Source organism: Rhinatrema bivittatum, chromosome 8 (genome assembly GCF_901001135.1).
Source record: "Rhinatrema bivittatum chromosome 8, aRhiBiv1.1, whole genome shotgun sequence".
Classification (NCBI taxonomy): domain Eukaryota; kingdom Metazoa; phylum Chordata; class Amphibia; order Gymnophiona; family Rhinatrematidae; genus Rhinatrema; species Rhinatrema bivittatum.
In genome coordinates this window covers 221,499,909-221,525,387 of record NC_042622.1, presented here as the reverse complement: position 1 = coordinate 221,525,387, position 25,479 = coordinate 221,499,909, and the positions used below count along the sequence as shown (strand labels likewise).

Sequence of the window (25,479 nt, the reverse complement as noted above, 5' to 3'; positions counted from 1 at the left end):
GTAAATAGGGGATTTTAATAGCAGTTTGTTATAAACTTCTGATGAGTCAAAATCCAACACCGAAAGTCTTGAGCACAACCTGTTATCTGAGCTTGCTTCTGCAACCAGCCTTTAAATCCACTTATTGCACAGAATGAAGCAGCTGACCTAAATTTCGTAACCTGAAAATTAAATATTAACATTTCATTTTATTAAACGTTTCTGTATGAGTGGTAGAATGTGATGGAACATATCATGTTGGGCTGAGAAAGAGTAACTGCAGCCAGTACTGCCTGGTGTAGTACCAGCTTCCATCATGCCGTTTATAGCATTAAAGCAGCACTTTATGGATTACTAGTAATTTGGGGGAAGGTAATAAACTGCAGAATGAGATCTAGGCAGAAGTCAGAGGCTGACAATTTCAGAGACTCCAGCAGAATGGAAACTGAAATGTACCACAAATTGTAATGGCAAAGAGGAGGCTCAGAAGATACGTCTTGATGGCTTCCTCCATCTGTTTGTACAGTCGTCAGCTGGGGTGTAATCAGGTTGTTCTTGCCTCTCTCCAACTGATTAGGCTGTATGCACAGTGCAAGTGTCGCAGCGTGCTGCTGTCTCCTCCTCTGAGATCTCTCTCCAGCTGCTGGTGCTGCTTTCCTCAGCCCTGAAATCTCTCTCGAGCTGCTTAGGCTGTCCCTGGGTGCTGTTATTGCCCTCCTCCCGAAGTCTCTCTCCAGCTGCAGAAGCTGCATGCGCTCGCCGAGTGATTTTTCTTTTTCCTTTTGCTGATGACGATGAGCACCGCGGCCCCATCGAGCGACATCGGTGCACTTGCGCGGCCCGAGAGCTCAGCTCATTGCTCCGCCCCTTCCGACCTCAAAGCCTGTTAGCGGCGGCATCGCCTGGGAATGAGGCTTGGAACGCAGTGGTCGCGGTGACGTAGAGGGCTGTGGCCATAGAAACTGGCGGAGGTGGGCGCGCGCGCTGGCAGTGTGAGGAGCCGAAGGAGCCCGACCTCAGTCTCCGCTTCCATGGCGCGAGCAGGGAGTCCGAGCTGGGCGGCGAGGCGGCGGCGGCTGCTGCTGCTGGCGGCCGCCGTCACGGCTTTGCTGTGTAGGAGTGAGGTCGCGGGGGCAGGTGAGGCGCGGAGAGGGAGGGAGGGAGGGAGTGGGCATGGTGACCGACCGATGTCAGCGCCGCTCGTCGGGAGTGCCGGGCTCGGTCACGTGCTGGGAGAGAGGGTATCAGACCTGACCCGCGAGGTTGTCAAGTGCCGGGGATCGGGAGTTGCAGGGAGCGATGGATCTGTGCCTCGGGGCTGTCACGTGCTTTTAGGGTGAGAGGGCGAGAGAGAGGGGGTAGTACTGGGAGAGAAAGGATCTGCCCCTCGGGGCTGTCGCACGCTGCTGGAGAGAGGGGCTAGTGGTGGATCTGCCCCTCGGGGCTGTCGCACGCTGCTGGAGAGAGGGGCTAGTGGTGGATCTGCCCCTCGGGGCTGTCGCACGCTGCTGGAGAGAGGGGCTAGTGGTGGATCTGCCCCTCGGGGCTGTCGCACGCTGCTGGAGAGAGGGGCTAGTGGTGGATCTGCCCCTCGGGGCTGTCGCACGCTGCTGGAGAGAGGGGCTAGTGGTGGATCTGCCCCTCGGGGCTGTCGCACGCTGGTGGAGAGAGGGGCTAGTGGTGGATCTGCCCCTCGGGGCTGTCGCATGCTGCTGGAGAGAGGGGCAGATCTCCACAGCCCTGAGCACACCCTAACCCCCCCCCCCCCAAAAAAAAAACCACACCATGCAAATGCAGATCCCCCCCCCCCTCAGGGCTGTCGCACGCTGGGGGGAGGGGATCTGCATTTGCATGTTTTTTTGGGGGGGGGGGGGTTAGGGCTGTGGAGATGTCTGACTTTTCCACTTGGGGACTCCCACTCTCACTTTCACCTAGGCTTGGCTCCAGCTTTCCTTTGCTTGGAAGGAGATCTGAAGTCTGTGCTGTCCATTTTTTTCCAATCCATATTCTGTAGGGAGGGCAACCCCAGATGGCTAATAAGTAGGAACTGAGGGAATTTTGGGGAAAGGATGTTAGTGATTGTTTTCTGTGTAGCTAAGTATTCAATGTCTATGGACTTTGTTTTGCTGTAACCCTTGGAAGGAGCCCTGCTGCTGGGTATTTGCCAGGTGAAGGCAGGCAGTGGTATCTGCCTGGCTGCAGAGAAGGGAGGTGGTGTGAAAGGGAACACCTCTGAACTTAAGCTTTGCAGAGCAACTCCAGGGAGTTTTATGCTCCCTTCGTATGTTTAGGATTTCTTGGTCTTCCATTCAGTGCTTGAATTTTTAGCCATCCTTCAAGGTTATCTCAGTGTAAGGCCTCCAGACGGGTTGTTTTCTGCATACCATGATAAGAACGAGCTTCATTCCTAAACCAGGGTGTGTTTGGTACGATCTCAGTCTGATTTACTGCCAGTGCCCTTGAATATTTGTTTTGTGCCAAAGAGCACTTCATTCTGGCGTTCTAAGGTGCAGTATGCCTAAGCGGTATGGAGCTGAACTTGAAGCTCTGTTGGTGTAGCTGCCTGTGTTTGCTCTGGTTTCCCCTGTATCTAGGGCACTTCCTTGCTTTGGTTGGTTACATTAAGATACAGCTGACAGGGCAAGCAGACCAAAGTGCAACGCTGGTCCTCATGCCAGGAACCCTCACCCCCAAAATCACTCTTTATTTCTGTGTAAGAGGAAGGTGTTACCTTGGGACAGCAATGTAGTGGTGGTGATCTGACTTTTTTTTTTTTTGTGAATAAAACGTTTACTGTTACACTTTACCACTCACGTATTGGTCCAGATTCCGGGAAGTGCGCATGCAGTGTTGCCATGTCCCGTCCCCCCCCGCTGAGGTCAGGATTGTGACACAAGCAGTGGGTAAAGAGGAAGGTGCCAAAAACGTCCGTGTGTAACTCAGCCTAAGAAGCAGGCTTTCTGTCCTCCAGGGAATGGAGTTCGCAATTGTTGGGGTGGGTTGACTTGACTTGATACTTTTAGATATGCGGTTAATTAGAGCAGCGTGAGAAGGCTTTTTTTATTTCATCTGTGTGTGAAGAGAGGCAGGAGCAGTGCAGTCCTCCGTGCCCATGCAAGGACTTTGTTGCTGGGTTTGTTTATGGAAACAGTTGAGTATAAGAGCATGGCAGCAAGGCCCGGAGCTGTGCACAGTTTACAGCCATGGGTGACGGTGACTTTGCTTTGACCTGCTTTCACTGCTGGGTCATGTACTGCTCGTGGAGCAGCCTTGTCAAGAGCGGGATCGCAGCAGAGCTGGGAGGGGTTTCACTCATGTGGAAGATTTCAGGTTCCTGTTTTGGCTTAGCTCCATGTTTAACTGGCAAAAATGATTTTTGCTAAGTATGCAATTAACTTATACATGGTGACATTAATACTTTTAAATTCATGTGTGATGCCAGAGTGAGAGATTGGTTTGGCCCTTAAACTTTGAAAGTGTTCCTTCTGTAGTAAGGACGCATCCTACTTCATTTTTTATACAGCTGTGTCAAATCTCTTCCTTGTTGGATGGAGTTCAACACTGTCCTAGAATACGCTAACAGTATGAGAAGGGAAATGGAACAGAGAGGCAATGAATACTTAGTCCTATCAGCTCCTGCTTCTAGGAAAGTGCTCTTTTGCTTGCCTGGTGACAAGCCAAGACTTAAGGACATATATTGTTAGAAACCTAGGCTAATAGCTGCTGATATTTACGTCTGACCTTTCAGGACTGGCGAGTGTAGTAGCAAACGTCACTCTGCCAAGCTGTGAAGGGCCCATGGATGTGCAAGGCTTTATGTGGAATGATTTACAGAGTGAGGTTGGGCAGTTTGAGCCCCAGGAGCCGTGCCAGGTCTGCTGCCCCTGCTCTGTTCCGCACTGCCCGTTGAATCATTTCTAACTGCTTTCACCCCATGTGCTCACGCTTCTGGTGTGGTGGTCTCAGTTGTGTAGTAAAAGGTCTGTCCAGCATGGTAGGCTGGATGGTGAGCGTTGTCCCTCCATCAGCTCCGGAGACTACTTTTCCTGGCTTTCTTAGAATGCTGACTCATGCTGCATGACTGGAGATTTGCCCTCGATACAGACGCCCCTGGGCTGAAACAGCGGCTGTCAAGGCAGCAGTAGGCTGGGTCACTTGGGCATACGTTATGTGGTGCTGGCATGCAGGAGCCTAGAGCCTTTAGTCTTTACTTGATTAACTGCAAAATCATTAAAAAAAATAAATAAAAAAAATCAATACAATGAATATCTCAAATACATAAATAGTTTTAGAATAATATAAATTGACTAAAATAATAATTGACACCACTATAAATATTTCCCTGTGGAATGGGTTACCTTCTAGTTGGCGCTCTATATCTGGTATGAAAGCGTTTGGTAAATGTTTGAAAGTCCACCCTTTTCAAGAGGCATTTTTTGGACATGGCCATTTTATTGTCTTGTGCTGTGGGTTGTATATTGATGCTTTTGACATGGTATGATTTTATGAGGTACGTTAACTCGCTTACTGCGACTTGCTCAAGTTAAGTGATTAATAAATACTTCAAATATATACATTTCCACTCAAAATTCAAAGAGAAATAATATCTAAACCAGCTGATAGTGCATATGCAAGTCTCTAGATCTGACAATTTACACATCAAAGGCTTTTAAAAATAAAAAAAAAAAAGCCCCCCTCGTGCTTTTCTGGCCTTCAAATCAAAATATATGCTGTTCCACAACAGTGATGCTCTATAACTGAAGGGAAATACTTTTCAGTCTGATCATCGTAGGTAGTGGGATAAGTCACCTAAGTTTAAGGGTCTGAGAGACCCCACCCCACCCTCCGCTCCTCATGGAGCCAGTAATTTCTGCAGTCTGAAATTAAAACCAAAATGATCATTGATCTTATTCAAGAAGTTTCCTGAAGATGCCATTTGATCTTTCCTGGTGCTCGAGACTTCTCAGGGCAGGTAGTGAGCACTTGGTAGTTCTGGTCCTGACCAGTTAACCAAGTTTACTGGGCTCTGACAGTGCATAGTGGTGACAGTGGCGTACAGTTCCTGCGGCTGTGTCCGTAGTCATTTGGAAGGTGCTGGAATCTATTCCTGGGCTGGGGGAGTAAAAGATTAATCATGGGGAAAGGCTGTGTTCAGGGTTATAATTAATGTGAGCATGTGACACGTTTCTATTTAAATACTCAGGAGCTGCTTGAAGTGAAGTTTGTCCTTAATGGAAGGCTTAGAACAAAGCTCTGGAGAATCCAAGCTGAAAATACAGCCCGTTTGGAGTAGATATTGCAGTGCACACAGCAACAATTCCTATATTTTACAGGAACTGGGCACACCCTTCGAGAAGGTGCCCGAAGCAAATTAACGCGCAGCGCAGCCTTGAATGGCAGCGCGTCCCTAGGCAGGTAGATGACACATTTGTAAGAGGGCATCGCTTGCATTTGGCTAGAGCCCCGTTGAAGAATCCTCTTGGTGAAGCCACTGCAGCTTTTTATAGCTGAACCCTTCTTTAAATGCAAGCAGTAAAGCCTCGAGTCCTTGATGTACCCTAGCTCTCTGTGCACTGCTAGAGCATATAATACGGCCACTCCTTTGCGAACACCATAAAGGACGGATCAGACCAGCCCGTTAGGAATAGCTTCTGAAACGTGACAGCGGAAGTCCTAGCTTTAAACCGTAGTTTTAGGAAAATAGGAGATGCTGTCGTGTGTTTGCAGGGAAGTGAGGTGTGAATGAGGGAGAGCAGCTGGTTAGCCGTTTGACGGGTCGGGGTGTTCTGAAATGTGTGCATGTCTGGCAGCTTGTGTGCGGGGGTGGATGTGGTTGGTCCTGCTTTCTCCAGGCTGATTCTTGCTGTAGGAAGGAAGGTGTGCCCTATGTACTTGTGCCATGCAAGGAGAGAGCTGGCTTTCCACAGGCACTGCATAGAGTGCTCTTTTGGAGCTGAGCACTCATTATCCTAATTGAAAACCAAACCTTGCATCACCAAACCTTGCATCATTTATGGGCTGATACAGTAAAAAATCGCGGGAGAGTGCCCAGGCCATTCTCCTGTGCACGCGATTCTGTATTCAAATGAGGGCCCGCGGCAAAAAGAGGCGCTAGGGACACTAGTGCGTCCCTAGCGCCTATTTTTGGACAGGAGCGGCGGCTGTCAGCGGGTTTGACAGCCGATGCTCAGTTTTGCTGGCGTCTGTTCTCAAACCCACTGACAGCCACAGGTACGGAAACCGGACGCCGGCAAAATTGAGCATCTGGTTTTAGAGCCGTGGGCCGATTTTCAAATGTATTTATTTTTAACTTTTTTTTTTAAACTTTCGGGACCTCCGACTTAATATCGCCATGATATTACTGCTTTTCTGTGCACTTTTCCAGTGCCCGGAGAAATTAACGCCTACCTTTGTTGGGCGCTAATTTCTGAAAGTAAAATGTGCGGCTTGGCTGCACATTTTGCTTTCTGAATCGCGTGGGAATAACTAATAGGGCCATCAACATGCAATTTGCAGGTTGCGGGCACTATTAGGTTCGGTGGGGGGGGGTTGGACGCACATTTTCGACGCGCTATTACCCCTTACTGAATAAAGGGGTAAAGCTAGCACGTTGAAAACGCGCGTCCAATTGTGGGTTAACAGTGCGCTCCACCGGAGCACTGTACTGTATTGGCCTGTCAGTGGATACACGGAGCTTGTAGGTCAGATGGTGGGTTTTGTGAATTAAAAAACTACCGTATATAGTGGAATGGTGGAAAGGACTCTAATGTTGGCGGGATCGAAGCTTTCTTCTGGTAGCAGGTCTGAGAGGAGCCAGCTGGTGGGTCGCAGGTTCCCATCCCTATTGAGTCAGGCCCAGCTCTCTAGATTGTAGTTTTGTAGGTAAGCTCTTTGTTACCATCCCGGAGAACAGCAGGGCCCCTTTCCTAATCTTTCCTTTCTCTGCTCTTGTAAGACTTCCTGTTCCATATCCCTGAGGTGGATTAGGATCTGCGGACCTAGTTTCTGGTGTTTCTTAGTGTCGCCCTGCAGTCTGTTGGGTGAACACTGTTTGCCATTCAGTCACTCTGTTTTTTTTTGTTTTTTTTTTAATCTTGTAACTATGGCTTTCAGGTTTTTCTTTCCTTTTCCACTAACACTTTGCACTGGTACCTCTCCACCTCACAGCTGGCTTTATAAAGTCACCGCTGTCAGAGGTGAAGCTAACGAAGGACAACACGGAGTTGCACTGCGAGGTGCTTGGCCAGCCGGTTCCTGAGATCCAGTGGTGGTTTGAAGCAGGCGAACTCAACGAGACCTTTTCCCAGCTTTGGGATGGGATGCGGGAGGACCGTGTCCAAATCCACGCCACCTACGGCCTGCATGCCACCAGCACGATCTTCATCTCCAACCTCACTGTGACCGACTCGGGCCTGTACGAGTGTCGTGCCAGCAACGATCCTGACCGGAACCACTTGTCAAAGAACCCCAGGATCAAGTGGATCCGTTCGCAGGCTAACGTTCTGGTGATCGAACGTGAGTGCCTGCCACAAAGGCTGTGCAGGAAATGCGTGTTTTGCCATGAACCCCACTGCTCCCTCCCGTTTTCATGTGACCTTCTGAAAATGACCTCCTTCCCCCCTCTTTCACCCATGTAGAAATCAACCTTCTGCCCTCCTGTACCTTGTCACCTGCCAGTCCTTCCACTGTGGTCCCTGCACAGGTTTGTCCATCTTAACGTGGCCTTCACCTCTTTGAAAGGCAGGACTGTAGCCCATGCTGTTTAGACTCAAGAATCAGCCCTTTCTCTCCTACAACCCCCGTCTCTGTCCTCCGAGCCCTTGAGCGACCTCGTCTCTTGTGGTGATTTGTCCGGGGTGCTAGTTCCTGTTTTTCTTGATAAGAGCATGAACTGTTTAGAGATTGATTCAGAAGGAAGACGATGAAACTGGAGTTATTGGGGCTTGAAGCTTCAGGAAGGCAGGTGGAGATCTCTGCCCCAATCCTGAAGTTAAGGGGTTTAAAGAAGGGGCATGAAGCAATCTTGGCACGCTCTTCCTGTCCTGCTTTTTATACAGCTTTCAGCCTTGTAGGAAATGGAGACACTGTAAGGAAAGGTTGGGAGGCATTTCACCTGCACGATCTTACCTCTGGTCAGTAAGACAAAGTCCCCTCTTTTCCTTGTGCACCGGTGACTGAGCGGAAGAGTTCACGTCATTTAGAGTTGTACAGTTTGGTGCTGAAGATAAGTTTCCAATTAGGGAAGTCGGAGGATGGTAACAGGAGGAGCAGGTACTGGTCTTGTAAGGTGGCTGGGCAGGCTGTTACTGGTTGTTATGTACACTCATGTCAATGCCATGTTCTCTTCTGCAAATACAGATCCCCTGATAATAACCAACTCCTCGGAGGCAACCTCTGGCCCAGAGCTGCTTTCCTGTAACCTGACGGAACCTCCATCTCAAGTCACTGGCCACAAATGGATGAAGGGGGATAAGGTCCTTGAGGCGGACACTAACTTGGGGACGCTAATGACATACAAGTAAGTCTCCTTTAAACTCTTGCACTCTGCTGGAACAGGGGTAAAGGGTGCCGAGTGCCTGGTCTAGAAACCGGCTGTGTTATCTGTGTGCAGCATCTGTTCTCCCAAAGACAGGCGTGAAATGGCATGGCCTGTCCTGCCTGTGTGCAGGCCCTTCTCCTAGAAAGCTGGTGCACACCACAAAGCTGAGTATCGTTAACCTTGAAATTTTCACCATGAAATATTGAAGTCAGCAGATAGCCCACCTCGTACTCGGATGGCAGACTGGGCTTCGATTTGAAGGTAGTCTAGAACTTGCAGGGTAGCAGGAGTCTGAAGCAGAGGCCAGCAAGCCCTCATTCCCCTGACTGGGTGGGACACTGCATTGCTGTTTGTTACTGCAGGCAGGAACGGTGTGTTTGCTTTTCCTAAGGCCATTGTTCCAGAGCCTCCTGCTGGGGAGAATGGCCTAGCTTGGCTGGGCCTCCTGCTGAGCCTGGCAGTCCCTTCCGTCTGGGCAGGGTGTGCCTGTTGGGGACACACTGCAGGAGCTCTCCCCTGTGTTTGTGCAGGGTGCCTGTGTCCTGTTTGATCTTGGCAGGGTGCAGGAATGGGCATTCTCTTGCTGTCCTTGGAATCATTTCCCGGCCTTCAGAGAGCTGGAAAGCAGCTGGCCAGCTAATAGGAGCAGCAGCAGCCCACTTCCATCCTCATTACTGGGGGTCTCCACTAGATTGTGCTCTGTATTGTTTGTAATCTGCTTTGATGTGTTTTTTTTTTTTTTTTTTTACGAATTGCAGGATATAGAGTGTAATAAATAAAATCCTCTGGCTGAAACCTAGGCAGTGGAGACCCATGTGAGGTAGCAGACTTGACTGGCTACCAACCAAAGCAGGAGTGAAGCATTACCCCAGCCTCCCTGACCTGACCTCCATTCCAGCAGGGGGGAGGGGAACACAAACAAATCATTGTGTACCAAGGCCTGACCCAGCAGGCTTCCTCTACAGGATCAAACGTTTCTTACTTGCAGCTATTTGAGACTTGGAAGAACCTAAAAATTGCTAAATTTGAATCCGATCAAAGGTCCATCCAGCCCAGTATGCTGGCTCCAAGGGCAGTGAGCCAAGGAGGGTGGGGAGTCTGGGGATGTTTCTGCTTTCAGACCTTCTGATTTCTCTCGGTCTTGCTTTAGGGACCTTTGAACCCAGAGTGTCATCCCTGAAGTATGTAAAGTAACCTGCGATTGGTCTGCCTTCCCTCATTCAGGCCGATACAATAGAGTGTGCTCAGCGGAGGGCACTGTTTAACCTGCAGTTGGACGCACACTTCGGACGCTTATCCACAACCCCTTATATCATAAGGGGTTTAGCACGTCCAAAACATGTGTCCAACCCCCCACCTCCCAAAACTAATAGCGCTCATCACATGCAAATGCATGTTGAGGGTATTAGCTATTCGCCCCAGATACAAAAAAAAAAAAAAAAAGTGAGGCCGATCCGCACATTTTAACGCCAGCCTAGAGCAGGCATTAATTTCTGAGCAGCCCAAAAAAGTATACAGAAAAGCAGAAAATACTGCTTTTCTTACATTCTCTGGCTCAATATCATGGCGATATTAAGTCAGAGAAACCAAAAGGTTAAAAATAAACCGTGTGCCGGCGGTCAGGATAGGGAAAGGAACACTCCATTAATGAGCGTCCATCTTCCTAACCCGCTGACAGCCACTGCTGAGGAGGCGCTAGAGGCACGCGACCCCTCATTTTCTATACTGTATCGTGCGTGCCCTGGAGAGGTGGCCGGGCGCACGTTAGGAAAGCAGGCGCTCAACACTGAGTGCCCGTTTTCTGCACGTCTTTATTGTATCGGCCTTGGTGCGCAATGTGGTATTTAAATGTGAGGGGTCATGCTAAAAAAGGAGGTGCTGGGGACAGTTGCGTACCCCTAGCGCCTCCTGGTAGTGGACGCCCGGGGAAGTGGCTGTCGGCGGGTTAGGAAAATGGACGCTCGTTAATGGAGGGTTCCTTTCCCTATCCTGACTGCTGGTACACGTTTTTGTTTTTTTTTTTAACCTTTTGGTTTCTCTGACTTAATATCGCCATGATAATTGAGTCAGAGGATGTAAGAAAAGCAGTATTTTCTGCTTTTCTGTATACTTTTTTGGGCTGCTCAGAAATTAATGCCTGCTCTAGGCTGGTGTTAAAATGTGCGGATCAGGCTCACTTTTTTTTTTTGTATCTGGAGAGAGTAGCATTTGCATGTGATGAGCGCTATTAGTTTCGGGGTGGGGGGAGGGTTGGATGGACCATTTGGTCCTCTTCTGCTGTCATTTTATGTTTTGGACGCACTAAACCCCTTATGGTACAAGGGGTTGTCGACTGGCACCCAGCTGCGGGTTAAGCAGTGCGCTCAGCTGAGCTCGCTGTATTGTATCAGCCTGGAATGCAGTTTTGCTGCCCATGAGTGTTTTCTTTTGAGAGTGATATTCAGTATTTTTAGTAAACTTTTATATTTTTTCAGCCTTCACCAGTTCCCTACAGAAATTTCCAATGGATTCAATGTATTTATCGCTCTTGCTCCATTACACGTGGCTGAAGCAGGACTAGACTTGAGCACAGGAAAAGCCTCATCTGGCATTCAGCCAACCAGAAAACGCCACCAACTGGCATCTAGCTGCAGCGCTTTTTTTTTTTTTTTTTTTAATTTTTAATGCCGCCAAGGTGGCTTACACAGAATGCCCATCAACGTGAGGGATTCTCTGAGGACAGATGTCTGTCCTCATATGTGGGTGACATCAGATGCCGCCTGGCACAGAAGTTTGACTTCACAGTTTCTAGGAAATTTGAACATGTCCTAATGGGCTTATGCAGCATGAGCAGAGCCAACTGGTCACGGACCTTTTCTCTCCTGTCTGATAGGGACCTTTTGCTTCACAGGATTTGTGCTTTGCTGGGCCGCACAGTCATCCCACTCTTTAGTCACCTTTAGGTACATTCTCAAGCATTTTTAGGTTTGTTTTTCAGTGACCGCATGATGTGGCGGTACCGATGCATCGAAGTAACATTGGTTATGTTTTTTCCTGACTTTGACTTGTTTGGTTTTTCATCCGATGTTCCAGAAGGAGAAAGCCAGTGGCTTCGAAAAGTGCCTTCCTGTGTAAGTTGGTCCTGCTTGTCATGCCTCCCCATTATAAATATATCCTTTGCCTGGAGTCTGAGCAGGACATCTGGGGCTCTCCCCTCTGTGCAGCTATGATCTCTCGGGGTGTCCTTCACACCTTGATCACATGGAATTGTAAGTTTGGCCTATCAGTACTTGCACAGGAGGCATTGACATTAAGGGACTCAGGTGCTGCACAACTGTTGGCAATGCATCGAGATTGAGAGGACATCGGGCCTCAAGCAGAATCAGGGGGACTGACCATTATCGGCATCCTTCCATCTGAAGAGAGCAAAGCGTTCAACCTCTTTGGTACTAGCATCGCAAAGCTCTGACATGCATTGGGTGAAAGTCAAAGAACATCGGCATCTGTATCTGTCTATGTGCAATGCAGGGAGGGACATTCTGGCAGAAGCCTTGAATCTCCATGCCGTCTCAGGAATTGAGACAGTCTCAAGGGTCCAGATGTTAACCACCAATATGTTTTCCATGTCCCAGGAAGACATGGCCTCTCCTGCTTTCCAGGCTGTGTTGGCATCAGCAGCTTTTGAGGAGGAGTTTGATCAGAAAATCCCGAAGGCCCTGGATCATAGGATGCAGATGGATGTCCAGTCTCTGCTGGATTCCTTATTGGTACCCAGTGGAAGAACCCCGATGCTGGTTCCTGAAAGGGAACTGACATCAGATACTGCCACACTGATATCTCTTGCCATCAGGGGAGGAAGCTTCACCAAAGTGCAGGGGGTTCATCTGAATCTAGGCTCCAACAGACACGTGCTGTCCTCTGTGGCCTTGTCTATCTGTATGAGGTCCAGCTCCATGTCACCGATGTACCAATCACACTTGGAATAGTCCTGGGGGGGGGTTCAGCTATGGATCTGACTTCTTTGATCAGGAAGACCTCTCCTTCACTGATTTTAAGAGAATGGCGGATGAGGAAGAGCCCATGGCAAAGATGCTAGACATCCTCCAGTTTGTGGAGCCCCTCAAGAATATCGTGGCAGTGCCTGTCAATAAGATTCTTCAGGAGGCATAGATGAGAACATGGGAGAGTCCCCTCTCTGTGGTTCCTGTTATGAAGGCAGACTGTGGCCAGAAGACGCCCAGATTTGAGAAGCATCGGCTTCTCCACTAATCTGAGGTTTAGAATTTGCTTTCATTCCTTGGTGCCCCCTGGAGATGGGTTCTGGTAACCTGGACTTGACTGGAGGAGAAGTTGTTCAGGGAGTCTCTCTTCATGAGCCAGTATATGTGAGACATACTGAAGAGCATAAAGGAGATAGCAGAGCAGCTTCTTCAGAAGCAGTATGATACCTTGGAGTCACTGGTGGGTAAGGATGTGAAGTATGGAAACCATGTGGTCTGGTCAGCTTTTATTTTGGAGACTGTATTGCAGTGGATATCTGCTTCCACAAACCTGCTTAGCTGTGGGCCTCAGACCTCCAACCAGATGTCCAGGGAAAAACTCACTGATGTACTTTGCAATGGAGAAGAATCTGTTTGGCAATAAAGCCAAGGAAGTGGTAGCCCAAATTAATGACCACGGTGTAATGGCTTCAGAGTCTCTCCAGTGCCACTCCAGACCTTCAATACCAGGAGGTATTCAAGCAAGGTGCTGAGATGTCCTCTTTCCCCTCAGCTCATGACTGATAAGAGCATGTCCAAAGGTGGTACTACAGACTCAATGAGTAAAACCATTCAGGTGCTGGAGTTGCTAGGGTTCTCCATAAATTAACCCAAATCCCACTTGAGCCCATCATTTAAAGTGGAATTTATAGGAGTGCTGCTGGACATGATTCAGGTTAGATCCTCCCTCCCACAGGAGAGGGTTATCACATTGATGTCTGCAGTGGAGAGGAAAAGAATGAATCAGCAGACATCAGCATAGGACGTATTGAGGTTGTTGGACCTCATGGCAGATCCAGGTTAATCAGTTGGTACATCTTCACATGAGAAGAGCCCAGCAGATTCTCAGATCTCCATGGAATCAAGTCTTCCAAGATCTTCAGGATAGCATCCACATCGCCCACCCTCTGAGGGACACGCTGTCCTGGTAGCAGATTCATTCCAGTCTGACCAGCGGAATACTGTTCTAAACGTTTCCAGTACGAATGGTCTTAACCACAGGTGCGTTCAACCTGGGGTGCAGAGCCAATGTGGAGGGATTCTGCACCCCAAGCCTTTGGTTGGCTTAAAAGCTTTATTAGATACCCTTTCTGGTACTAAGGGTGGGTACAGTAGGCCCTAAACGCTTTCAGAGATTGGTTGGCCAACAGTTTTCCTTCTCCAGATGGACATTAAAGTAGCAATGTTTTACATCAACAAATAGGGAAGAATAGGATCATAACTCCCATGTCAGGACACTGTCCATATGTGGGACTGGGCTCTTTCTCGGGAATGGTACTTAAGGCTGTATACCTGGCAAGTGAGGGAACATCCTGCCAGACAGTTGGGTCCTGGACCCCAATGAATGGTCCTTAGACTGGAAGATAGCGTACCAGATACACCATAAATGTGTCACGGCCATGGTAGATCTGTTCATATTCCCTCAGAACAGAGAGGTCCTGCTCTTCTGCTCCCAAAGAGACTCAAAACAAATTAAGCCTCAGTTGCCTTTGCCATGAATTGGGGTCAGAGTCTACTGTATACATCCTGCAATTCCTCTAGTGGCGAAGACCTTAACGAGTCTCAGAAGAGACTGAGGAACTATAATTCCCATAACTACCTATTGTCCAAGACAGATTTGATTTCTACTCCTGGGGGCGATGTCCAGCTTGACTGGATTCGTGACGGACAATTCCCCAACTCTCATCCATCAAGATCAGGGGCTATTGTGCCGTCCCTGGCCCTCACAGCCTGGATGTTGACAGGGTAACTCTACAACCCCTGAATCTTCCCGAGGATGCCTCATTCTGGTTTCCACATGGAAGTCCTACAGTAGAGGATGTTTGCCTTTTGGTGTGAGGGGAAAACGCCAGATCCTTTCTTCTGCTCCACATCCAAACTGCTTGATTACTTTCTGTGTCATTTAGAGTCAGGTCTTAAGACCAGCTCAGTTAGGGTTCACGTTAGTACAGTTAGTGCTTACCACCACCTGGGGATGGCTCTAAGGGGGGGGGGGGGGGGGTGTCCCCCAGACAAGGAGCTTAAACCCCCATCTTATCCCCCCCCCCCCCCCCCCCCCCCCCAGGTCCAGCTGGGCCACTTTGGTTGGAGGGAAAGCCTCTTGGCACTTGCCCTCCCTGAAATTCACTTTGCCCCCATACAAAGTTTTCTGGAGCCCCCACTGCACTATGTAGAAGGTAAACCTGCTTCTGTATAGGCTTTAGCTGTCAGGTTTATGCAGAGGGCTTGCTTCGCTTGAAGCCTCCTGCTGTCATGGTACCTCAATGTAGCATTAACCCATTTGATGAAAACATTTAGCCTATAGACTCCTATGAGCTGAAGTACCTGACCTGGGAAGGTCACACTTGGTGGTGGTCATTTTGACCTGTAGTTGGAGCTCCAGGCCCTAGAGACTTCTCCACCTTATACCAAGTAGTTTCACAATAGGCTAGTTACATGCAGGCATCTAAATTCTGCCTACGGTACTAGCAGACCAACACCTTAACCTGTCGTCCTTCCAACTTTCTTCCCCAGACCACATGTCCTCAGAGATGAAGAAGCACCACATAGTTTGGACTGCATTAAAGCACGGGCCTTCTGTTTAGTGCAGGCTGAAGCCCTTAAAAAGTCCACCCAACTTTGTGTTTCTTTTGCCATTTATTTCTTTTATTTATTTATTTAAAAACTTTTCTATACCGTCGTTTAGTGGTTTACCATCACAACGGTTTACAGATAGGCACATAAATAAGTCTGGTTAGGATTATAAATTAGCTAGTAGGTGCCAATAAAGTTTCGGTTACATGGTTCAAATAATATACGCTATTTGGATTGTGGATTGGAAGTTCCATTTATATGAATAGGATATCCATATGATAATACTGTACTCTTAAATTAATCTTAGGTATGATAAAAAAATAATAAAGGAGGGATAACTGCTATTATCTGCAAACCTGACATTGCTGTTGCCAGTACAAAACACCCTTCTAATCGGGTAGCAGCTTGCATCCCCTCCCCTCAGGCCAGCAGGCCTGAATGAGATGGGTCAGAGCCACGGCAGCGTCAGTAAGCCCCCCCTGAGAGAAGCCTCCATGGAGCAGGTCTGCACGACTGCAATGGTAGAGTTCTCCCCGCAGGGACTTCCCGATATGACAGGGGGCTTGGCCTAGGCCCCGGAGCAGTCTCTGAGGTGTAGAAACACACTCCATCCCCCGCAGGGTCTGTTGGGGTTTCAGACACCCCTCCCCCCATATAGTTAAAAAAAAAACCAACCTCAAAGTATAAAAATGCCTGTTGGCACCCCAAACAGTTTCTGCCTGTTTTGGCCTTTTATTTTTTTTTGGTTCAGGCCGTGTGTAGCTAGGGGTTCCCTAGGTGTGAGGAATGCCATCTCACTTGTCCTTGGAGAAAGCAGAAATGCTTTACCTGTCTCTGTGTTAAGGTGAAGTGTTTTATGTTTGTCTTACTGGAATGCACCGTGAACAGATTGTTCTGGAATATGCTGGGAAAAAGACAAATCGGAGGACAGCAGGGTTTCTGGTCCTCTCACAATCCACCCAACTCCCCTTTGTTTCGGCTAAATTATGGACTGAAGGGGGCCCCACGTGGATATGTGGAATTATAGCAGGCCGCATATGCCCAGTTGGACGTGTTTAAGTCAAAACTTCCTTTGCGGGGCTTCTTCTGATGTGAGAACAGACATCCTGCTGTCCTCTGAATACCCATCAGTAATGTAAGGGGCCATTCTAGGCAAATAACTCGACCGAACACTAGGTTTGCTCTTCCCTGTTCTCTGCAAGGAGGGCGGCAGAGGCGTGGAATTAGGGAGTGCAGTAGCTTTTCTGTGCTCTGTCCACTTCTGCATCACCCCCGCCCCCTCAGATGCCTGCTGGATGATGGGGCTTTTACTGGTCTGTGCTGGCAGGGCACTCCGGCTCATGGCGTACTATGAGGGAATCCAGAAAGAGGGACATTTTAAAGCTGTTTTGGTGAGTTGCTTTAAATGCTCCTTCTCTTTTTGACTCCTCGTACGTCCGGTGACTTGGCTTTGTTCATTGTTGCTCCGCCAGGGGTTTTCATGACTTTTATTCCTGGCTGGGTGGAGTATTTTCTGCCGGGCTTTGGTTCTAAACTGTGGTATCTTTCCCCCTTAAAAGTGCTGATGCTTTCTTTGTGCTGGGAAGATGTCGCTTGGTGCTCACTCTGTCCATTTGTGCCGTCGCCAGTCATTCTGAATGGGTAGTTTTTCTCCCCTCCCTCTGCCACCATGTTCCCAAACTTCCTTGCGTTCTGGTGCTATTTTGACCACGACGCCTCTCCGCTCCAGCTGTGCGTGTCTGTACCGCACCTCCCCTGGCCCTTCTTTACTTCCTTCGCTCTCCGTGCGTGGCTTATGGTGCAGTCCATGCCCAGTTTTTTGGTGACCGTCCTCTGAGTTGCCTCTGCTTTGTCGGTGTCCCTCTGTAGAGGTGGTCACGGGTCTCAAGGTGGGGGTCTCGCCAGAGCCCTGTGGAGAGGTAATCTCCACTGGTGCCCTTTCTTTAAGCACCCAAGGAGAGTCTTAGCTTTTCCAACTGCTTTGTCACACCAGGTCTTTCCAGTTTGCTGACCACTAGCTCTTCCCTCTCCAAGAAGAGATAAGGCCTTGGGTTTATGTATTTGATGTGAAATCATTTTTGTTTGTTTTTTTAAATGTAGCTGCCAAACTCTTGACCATTCTTCCAAAAAGTTCTCATTTTTCTTTCTGTCCTAGCATGTCAGTACTGTCGCAGATCATTCCCCAACGGGCGAAGCTTCCTTTCTAATCTTCCCCCCCCCCCTCCCCAACATCACTTCTAAAGACCTTGAAGAGCACTAGCACTGGTCACTTCTCCCCCCGCAGCCCGGACCCCGGTGACTAACTCTGTCCTGGTTCTCTCCTACTTTATCACTTTTCTCCCAACTAGTGTCAAAGTGTCAGTAAAATCCAGATAGGTCACGTCTACAGCACCTCCCCCCCCCACCCTGCTCTGGTCACTTCATCAAATCAAGCTTGCTGGGCAAGTTTCTGCCTGTGATCCCTGTCACCTCCCTCGAGGTACCGCACTGCTCCGTCCTTTCATTACTTCCCCGCCACCAGTGAGTGCATGGTAAGCTAACAGCGCTCTAGGCTTTCCGTTTCCTCCTTGTTCCCACCCTCGTGCAGTGGTTCCACATTGAGTTTCAAGCGATAAGCTGACGTGAGCTGCGAGGTGCACTTTTGTTTCCTCAGTATTCTGGGATGTACTGAAGCTTTCTATGTCCCTTTATTTGTAATGTTTGCCGGTGTAGCTTTCAGAATACGCAGTTCTCTGCTCGAGATCTTAGGGTGCTAGGGCCTTCTGTCCCACAGAGCTTAGGCTGACCTTAAGGAAAGGGCAGGGTGACTTTTTGAGGTCATAGAGTGACTAGTGAAAGGAGAATTGTGACCAGCTTTCTAATACTCAGTCATGCTGGAAAAAGATCTAGGCATCATAGTGAATAATACATTGAAAATCGTCAGCTCAGTGGTGCTGCAGCGAGTCAAAAAAGCCAAACAATGTTAGGAATTATTAGGAAGGGAATGGTTAATAAAATGGAAAATTGTCATAATGCCTCAGTATCTCTCCATGGTGAAAACCCGCACCTTGAATACTGTGTACAATTCTGGTTGCCGCATCTCAAAAAAGATATAGTTTGCGATGGAGAAAGGTACAGAGAAGGGCAATCAAAATGATAAAGGGGGATGGAACAGCTCCCCTATGAAGAAAATCTAAAGAGGTTAGGGCTGTTCAGCTTGGAGAAGAAACAGATGAGGGGGGATATGATAGAAGTCTTTAATATCATGAGAGGTCTTGAAACGAGTAGATGTGAATCTGTTATTTACACTTTCGGATAATAGAAGGTCTAGGGGGCATTCCATGAAGTTAGCAAGTAGCACATTTAAGACTATCGGAGAAAATTCTTTTTCACTCAACGCACAATTAAACTCTGGAATTTGTTGCCAGAGGATGTGGTTAGTGCAGTTAGTGTAGCTGTGTTCAAAAAAGGTTTGGATAAGTTCTTGGAGGAGAAGTCCATTAACGGCTTTTAATCAAGTTTACTTAGGGAATGGCCACTGCTATTACTGGCATCAGTAGCATGGGATCTTCTTGGTGTTTGGGTAATTGCCAGGTTCTTGTGGCCTGGTTTGGCCTCTGTTGGAAACAGGATGCTGGGCTTGATGGACCCTTGGTCTGACCCGCATGGCAATTTCTTATGTAAGTGAGCTCTGTTGCCAGCCGTTCCTGGGCCCTCCTGTCTGTGTGGTTAGTATTGCCCCCTCCTGTGCCTGTGGGGGGGGATGCAGGTTTGCTGGGGAACGAGCACATAGGTGCCCCTAACAAGGCCAGTGTCCATCTTCATGAGTTGATGCCCTGGTCATACAGAGAAGGGTGGCTGAGAGGCAATTGGATTGGGAGGGAGGGGGGGGGGGGTTGGAGGATGCAGTATGGTCTCTGGGTCTGCCCTGTAGCTTCCTCTTGCTTGTTTCTCATGGCCATGTTTTCTGTTGCAGTATTTCTGAAGTAAACGGTGAGAGCTCCGGCGTGTATCACTGCATCTTCCTCACTGAACCCGCGGTGAAAGGAACCATCAACGTGTCAGGTAACTGGCAGGCAGGGGGAGGGTTGATCTTACCTTGGAGAAGTCTTGTTGGTATCAGCTGGCAGGATGGGAGCAGGCCCTCTGTGCTAGGGCTGCTGTGCAGCTGAGAGCCACTTCCTTTCTGTCTGTGAAGTCTGAGCACCTTGTCCTGTCTTGTCACCGATTCTCCATGAATATGGATGTTGACGTGCACCTTTCCTAGAGCCGAGTCTTACTAGTGTGTCACTCTGGTGATGAAAGGGGGACATTTCAGCCTCTTGCTCTTAGCACTTTCCCTTCCTTCACTTCTAGTTACCCCCCACGTGGTGGCGTACCACGAGAAAGAGAACAAGGATGAGAACGATGTCGGCGTCCTGATCTGCAAGTGCAGCTCCTACCCTCCTGTGGACCAGTGGAGCTGGTACAGGCGCAGCAGCGATGAGGAGCTGGTGAGTAGCGGAGCCTGAATGCCTTCGCTGGGTGGGACGGGCATGGAAGCTCAGGAGTTCACCAGAATTCAGTGGAAATAGCTGAGGTTTTCGCTTTAAAATAACTCCCCCCCCCCCCCCCCCCCCCTTTTTTTTTGTTAATCTTAAGATTACAGTAACTGGTGGTATCTTTCTAAATCAAGGTACAACATCAGGGCTAGCAACAGCCTCTAATTTCCACTATTTGCCAATGGGGAAAAGGAAGTAAGTTTAAAAAAAAAAAAAAAAAAAAAAGATTCCAGGCTGATGACCTGGGACAAATTCGTCACTGCGAGTAACCACTGTGGGCTGAGCATCCCCCTCCCATGCCCATCAGCACGCTCTCTCCTAGCGGGATTTCCGCTGCTAAGAAGACAAAGTGTGACTGGCTGGCACCTTTGAGTTCTGCAGTTCACACCTTTGAGTTGGGATTGTTTCAAGGTGGGGGAATAGTCTCACCTGCTCCAGGTGCCTTCTCACAGGGCCACCATGGGGGATGGTTTTTGTGGTCATTGTCTTTCTATGGGTTCCTCATCTTATCATAGATGACTCACAACATGAAAAGCCGTTTAGAACAGGCCCTGGAAATAGGTGGAATACAAAAGTGTATATTTACTTTTAAAGCATAGAGTCACCCAAAACCCCAGTTAAAGTTCCCCCTTAAATAGTCCAGTGTCAACCACTGCTTGGCTTAATTGCCTTCAAAGATTGGAACAAGCAACCGAGCTTTAATCTTTCTTGATCTGCTCTCGCATACCTGAGACAAAAGGAGAACATCTTTAGCAAATTATCGGCGCTTGACAAGAGCCAATTGCCAAGTACTCTCTATAAGCTTGCCACTTTTACAGAAGGCCCACTACTAACCTGTCTGAAGCTGACCCAGGAGCGTGTAGGGTTATATCTAGCCAGGCATGAACTAAGGCATGTAGGGGCTCCAGTCTTTAGAGTTTGAAACACAAGTGCAGTACCCGGCAGGTTCACCGGTCTCTCTGCTTCCTCCCAGACACCGATGGTGAATGGCACCGATGACCGTTTTATCATCAAAGCCAGTGGGAACAAAACGGAGCTACACATTGCTAAACTGGAAATCGAGAAGGACCAGGGCGAGTACGTCTGCAAAGGCACCAATCACTTGGGCAGCCGAGAGGCCACCATCATGCTCAGGGTGCGAAGCAGGCTGGCTGCACTGTGGCCATTCCTGGGCATCGTAGCCGAAGTTGTCATTCTGGTCACGATTATCTTCATCTATGAGAAACGGAGAAAGCCAGACGAGGTCCCTGACGGTAAGGCATGCCTGCACGGAGGGGATTGCTTGGGGAAACCTGATCTGAGTAATATTGTACTGGGGTACTGCAGACCATCTTTCCTGCGCGTTGATTTGCAATTGGCGGTAGTGTCCTCTCCTTGCTGGCCGCTCTGCGGTGGGCTAAGCGAAGGGTACGTGTTACTCTGGCTGCATCTTTTGTCCTTTCATTTGCCACTGGTCCATGCTTCCAATAGAAAAATTAGAAGCAGAAATCCCCAGTTCTGTGTATTTACCCTCCAGGGGAGGCAGGTGCTCAGACTTCTGCCCTTGATAACCCCCATCTTGGCCAACTATCTGCCGCTCCTTGGTTTCCTGCTTCGATGCAGAAGCTTCACAGATTGGGGCAAAGGGACGTTCGTGTCGAGTGCTCTTTGCTGTGTGGCACAAGGGGGAATGGCACTGTTCAGGGATGGAGAGAGCAAACTGGCATGGGGCAGAAGAGTTGGATGACGCCTTCTGAAGAGCAGACTGGCATGGACAGAATCCAGGTGCTCAGTATTGGTGGACAGGAGTCTCTAGGGGGGCACACCAGCGCCAGGGACTCAATAGCACAGGTGGAGCTGAGGGTAACGGACAGGTGGGCAGGGTTGGAGTGCTTGAGAAGATGAGACGTGTACAGACTTAACTCGTATAGCTAGAGATGGTCACAGTTCCTCACTCTTTTTTTCTTTCTTTCTTTCTTTGATGGTCTGAAGACGATGATGGAGGATCTGCACCACTGTGAGTATGTCTCCAGAGCCTGGGGGGAGGGGAACAGGGAGGGTTTTAGTGGGGGATGGGGGCAGAGACGGGATAGTCTTGGAGGATTTGGTGGACTGGTGACAAAGGTTGGAGAGGGAAGGGTGATGCTCTAGTGGTGCTGGAAGTTTTTGGGCAGGGAGGGACTGGATGGCAGCCTGTCAGGTATGTGAGGGGGCTTGGAGATGGAGATGACAGGAACCCTGAGGTGATGGAGAGGCTCCCTAGGGTGAGAGAGGATGGTGATTGGGGGGTTGGTGCTTTTGGTACTGTTCTCAGTCTTTTTTTTTTTCTTACCATAGGAAGAGCAACACGAGTATAAACAACGACAATGTTCGCCAGAGAAACTCCAACTGAGTAGACCCAGAATGGTGAGTAATAGCCTCCTGGCCTAGGAAGAGTAGCATTCCCTCCCTCCCATATCCTACATAGTCTTGGAGGTCTTTGGATCAAAGCAGTTGAGAGCTGGAGGGTGAGATGCAGCTGTCACCTGTGGGACCTGAATGTCCTTTGCCAGATGCGGTGCAGTCTGGTTCTGGTGCTTTTTAAAAGCTAGACCAGTGTGCCCAGCTGCAGAGCCCATCCTGCAACTCCGCTTTTAAAAAAAAAAAATCAGTGTCCGGGAGTGAGGCAGAAAAACCATTCCCATAATCCTTCACCCACAGACATAGGCGCACAGGAAGCAGGCTCATGGCTGGTGAGGGAGGCTGTAGGAAGGTTTCTGGGCTGCTGGGTAGGGGAGAACCCTCTAAGAGGGGAGAATATGACTATATATATCTACCAGTGTAAGAGGGGCACTTTCAACTCGGGGTGGGGGAGGGGTGCAGTGTTACATTGGGCTGCCTAGGGTGCTACGGGCCCTGCTGCTGGTGGCAATTTGAGGAGGCCAAGAACACACTGATGTACTGGGGTCAATGAGGGGGGAGGACCAGGGGCAGGAGTCTGGTGTGCTACGTTTTTTTTTGTTTGTTTTATATAAGTATTCATTTGGCTGAATGAAAATGGTTGGGGAATCATTGAGCTAGATCAATGCCCTCTCTCTCTCCTTGCAGTGCTCTGAAGCTAGAAGCATGAACAAAGTCCAACAACCTTTCTACTTGTTCTTTCACTTCATATCCACTATTTGATTGGAAAGTAGTAGCCAGAAGCCCCATCCCGTGTCGGGCAATGAGTTTTTTGTTTTTTTTTACTTCTCCCAGCTCTCGCACTGTGCTTTAGTGGGACTCTTGTGTACATGTGTGTTGGAGCCCTCTTGCTGTTGCTTGGCCTAGCTCTGTGTGGCCACTTGATGACATAGTATTGTCCTTCCTAGTGTAACATGAGCTCCCAGGAATGTGTTGGGCTCTACAGCTTCTGGCTGTCTAGCTTTGTCTGTCTGACAGCCGTGACTGACAGCTCTCGGCTTTTAACATTACATGTGTTATCCATCTGACCCCAGCTTGCCCCTGGCTGTGCTCTTTCAAGGGAGATCGGAGCCTAGGATTCCATGTGATGCAGAGGAACCTGGAACAGGCGACCATCACGAATCCTGAACCTGCCAGAGAAGAGAAGGGACCCTCCTGTGCCGTACTTGTGAATTAGAGGGTTTGGGGGTACCAGCAATGCATGCACATACCCTTACTAAGTGTTTTTATGCTGAGCTAGTGTAGCTCAAGTCTCTTGGCATCATTCTGCTCTCTTCCTTCTCTAAGTTTTTTTTTTTTACGTGCCATCAGGAATTCAGACAAGCCAGGGCTTCGGTGCTGGGGCCACAAAAGGGAAATTTTAGACTTGCATTAATTGTAGGCAGTGCCACCTTTTTAAAATGTTTAGTGACTGGTGGCAGCAGTGTCCAGTGTGTTCTAAATTCATTAATACATGTATCGTGGAGACTCGCTATGCTCTGTAGTTTTTTAATTAAAAAAGATATACCTGTCTTATCACGTACACAATAAAGAGGAAATTTCCATTTTCTTTGTTCTGGTATGTATAAATCTTGGGTCACTATCGTGAATTAAATCACACTGTGTCTCCTTTCTGTGTCTGTTGTGGAGAGGGTGTTATGTCCTTGCCAGCGTCAGTTTCTCATGTTCCCTTTATGGTGTGGGAATAGGCATTAGAGCATGCACAGGCTATAACCTTACTCGTGTCCTGTCACACAGCAGTACTGTACACTCAGTGCAAAAGCCATGCTCAAGGGCACCTTAGGGAGCCTGCGAAACTGGCTTCAGTAGTGGCATAGAGGAGCTTTATTCAGCTCTGCAGCTTGGATCCTTCCTGTGGTGAAGTGGGTTGGCTGGGTACAGTGGCTGGTGCCTCTTGGAGGGGGGAGGCTGACTGACTGCAGCCTGTGTGCTGTGAATCTGAAAAAGGGAGAGTGCCCTCTAGTGGCCAGACCAGGCTAATGCTCTACTCTGCCCAATCCATGGCCAGGCCCCACCTCTCCTCCCTCCATTTCGTTTTTACCCTTAGACACTTTTTTGAAAAGACTCAAATCAGTTTCCAACAAATTTTACTAGTTTAGTTTATTAGTTTAGTTTATTGTATTTCTATACCGTCACATCAGACGTGCCTTCACAACGGTTTACAGGGTTTAAAACATATAATAAAATACAATACATTTATAAAAAGTAATAACTAACTCTGTTAAAATATGAAATAAGTTAGTTATTAAGAACAGTAAAAGTAAGATAAGTCAATTAAATAAAGCAAGAAAATAAAAACAAATAATCAAAAACCACAAAACAGCAGACAAACCATAAAAATGATCGGCCCGATTAGTTCAGCAATGCTGGTATAACCGGTGTTGCTTATTTGTGTCTTACTACAGGCTTCATTATTTGGTGTTTGAGGTTAAAAGCTCATATTCGGTAAAAGCACATTTAAATAGCCAAGTCTTGAGGTCATAATTATAAAAAAATAAACCTAGCTATGCCTGCTCAGTAGGGGTACAGCAGGAGCTGCAGTGCCTGTTGGACTCATCTTTATGTAATTGTAGTGTAGGGTTGCACCAACAACCAATGGAATAATTGGTAAAGTCTGCAGTCAAACATTTAGAGAACTAATGCTCAGTTCTCCAAGTGAAACAAAACCTACCAGGCTACTGCAGCAGCTTCCACGTGTGTCTTGTCAATGAAGAGCCACCCTGTCGTGGTAGCTGAAGATATTAGCAAGAGGGGACATGTCCAGAACTTCAGTGTAGGATCGGATGGGCCCTGCCTCTCTCCCCCTTTCATCCACACCTTCACGTTGCCATGCAGTCTATTACTACTTTTATCACCCTTGTAGGGTGACTTGACATATGCAGGGTGGTACCGAAACACATAAGCGATGGTCTCTTCTCAGAAGAGCTTACAGTCTAATCAAGACATAGAGGGCAAAGGCCTTGGGCAGTTCCCTTTATTAAGAAAAGGGTTAATAAGGCTGAGCATCCCCAGATCAGTCTAGACTAATGGGGTTTTGCATCCCTACCAGCAGATGGAGTCAGAGAACAAAATTTTGAGGCACTGCTCCATAACTGAGTGCCACCTGCAGTCTCCTCGCTATTTCTCTGGCTCCAGCAGCTGGGAGAGGTGCAACCTGCAGTCTAGTTAAAAATAAATAAAATAAAGTAAAAAGTTAGGTGCTAGGGCAGAA

The 25,479-nt window shown here is 48.4% G+C and overlaps 1 protein-coding gene across 1 annotated transcript; it reads left to right on the top strand.

Moving 5' to 3' along the window:
* The first annotated feature begins 925 nt into the window (after nt 1-925).
* On the top strand, nt 926-23,817 carry BSG (basigin (Ok blood group)). Its single transcript, XM_029613598.1, has 9 exons — nt 926-1,116; nt 7,147-7,494; nt 8,338-8,497; nt 19,286-19,374; nt 19,666-19,802; nt 20,824-21,103; nt 21,822-21,846; nt 22,167-22,235; nt 22,916-23,817. Exons 1-8 carry the CDS (start codon nt 1,011-1,013, stop codon nt 22,219-22,221), a joined length of 1,200 nt encoding a protein of 399 aa, XP_029469458.1. The 5' UTR covers nt 926-1,010; the 3' UTR covers nt 22,222-22,235; nt 22,916-23,817.
* The last annotated feature ends 1,662 nt before the right edge of the window (nt 23,818-25,479 follow it).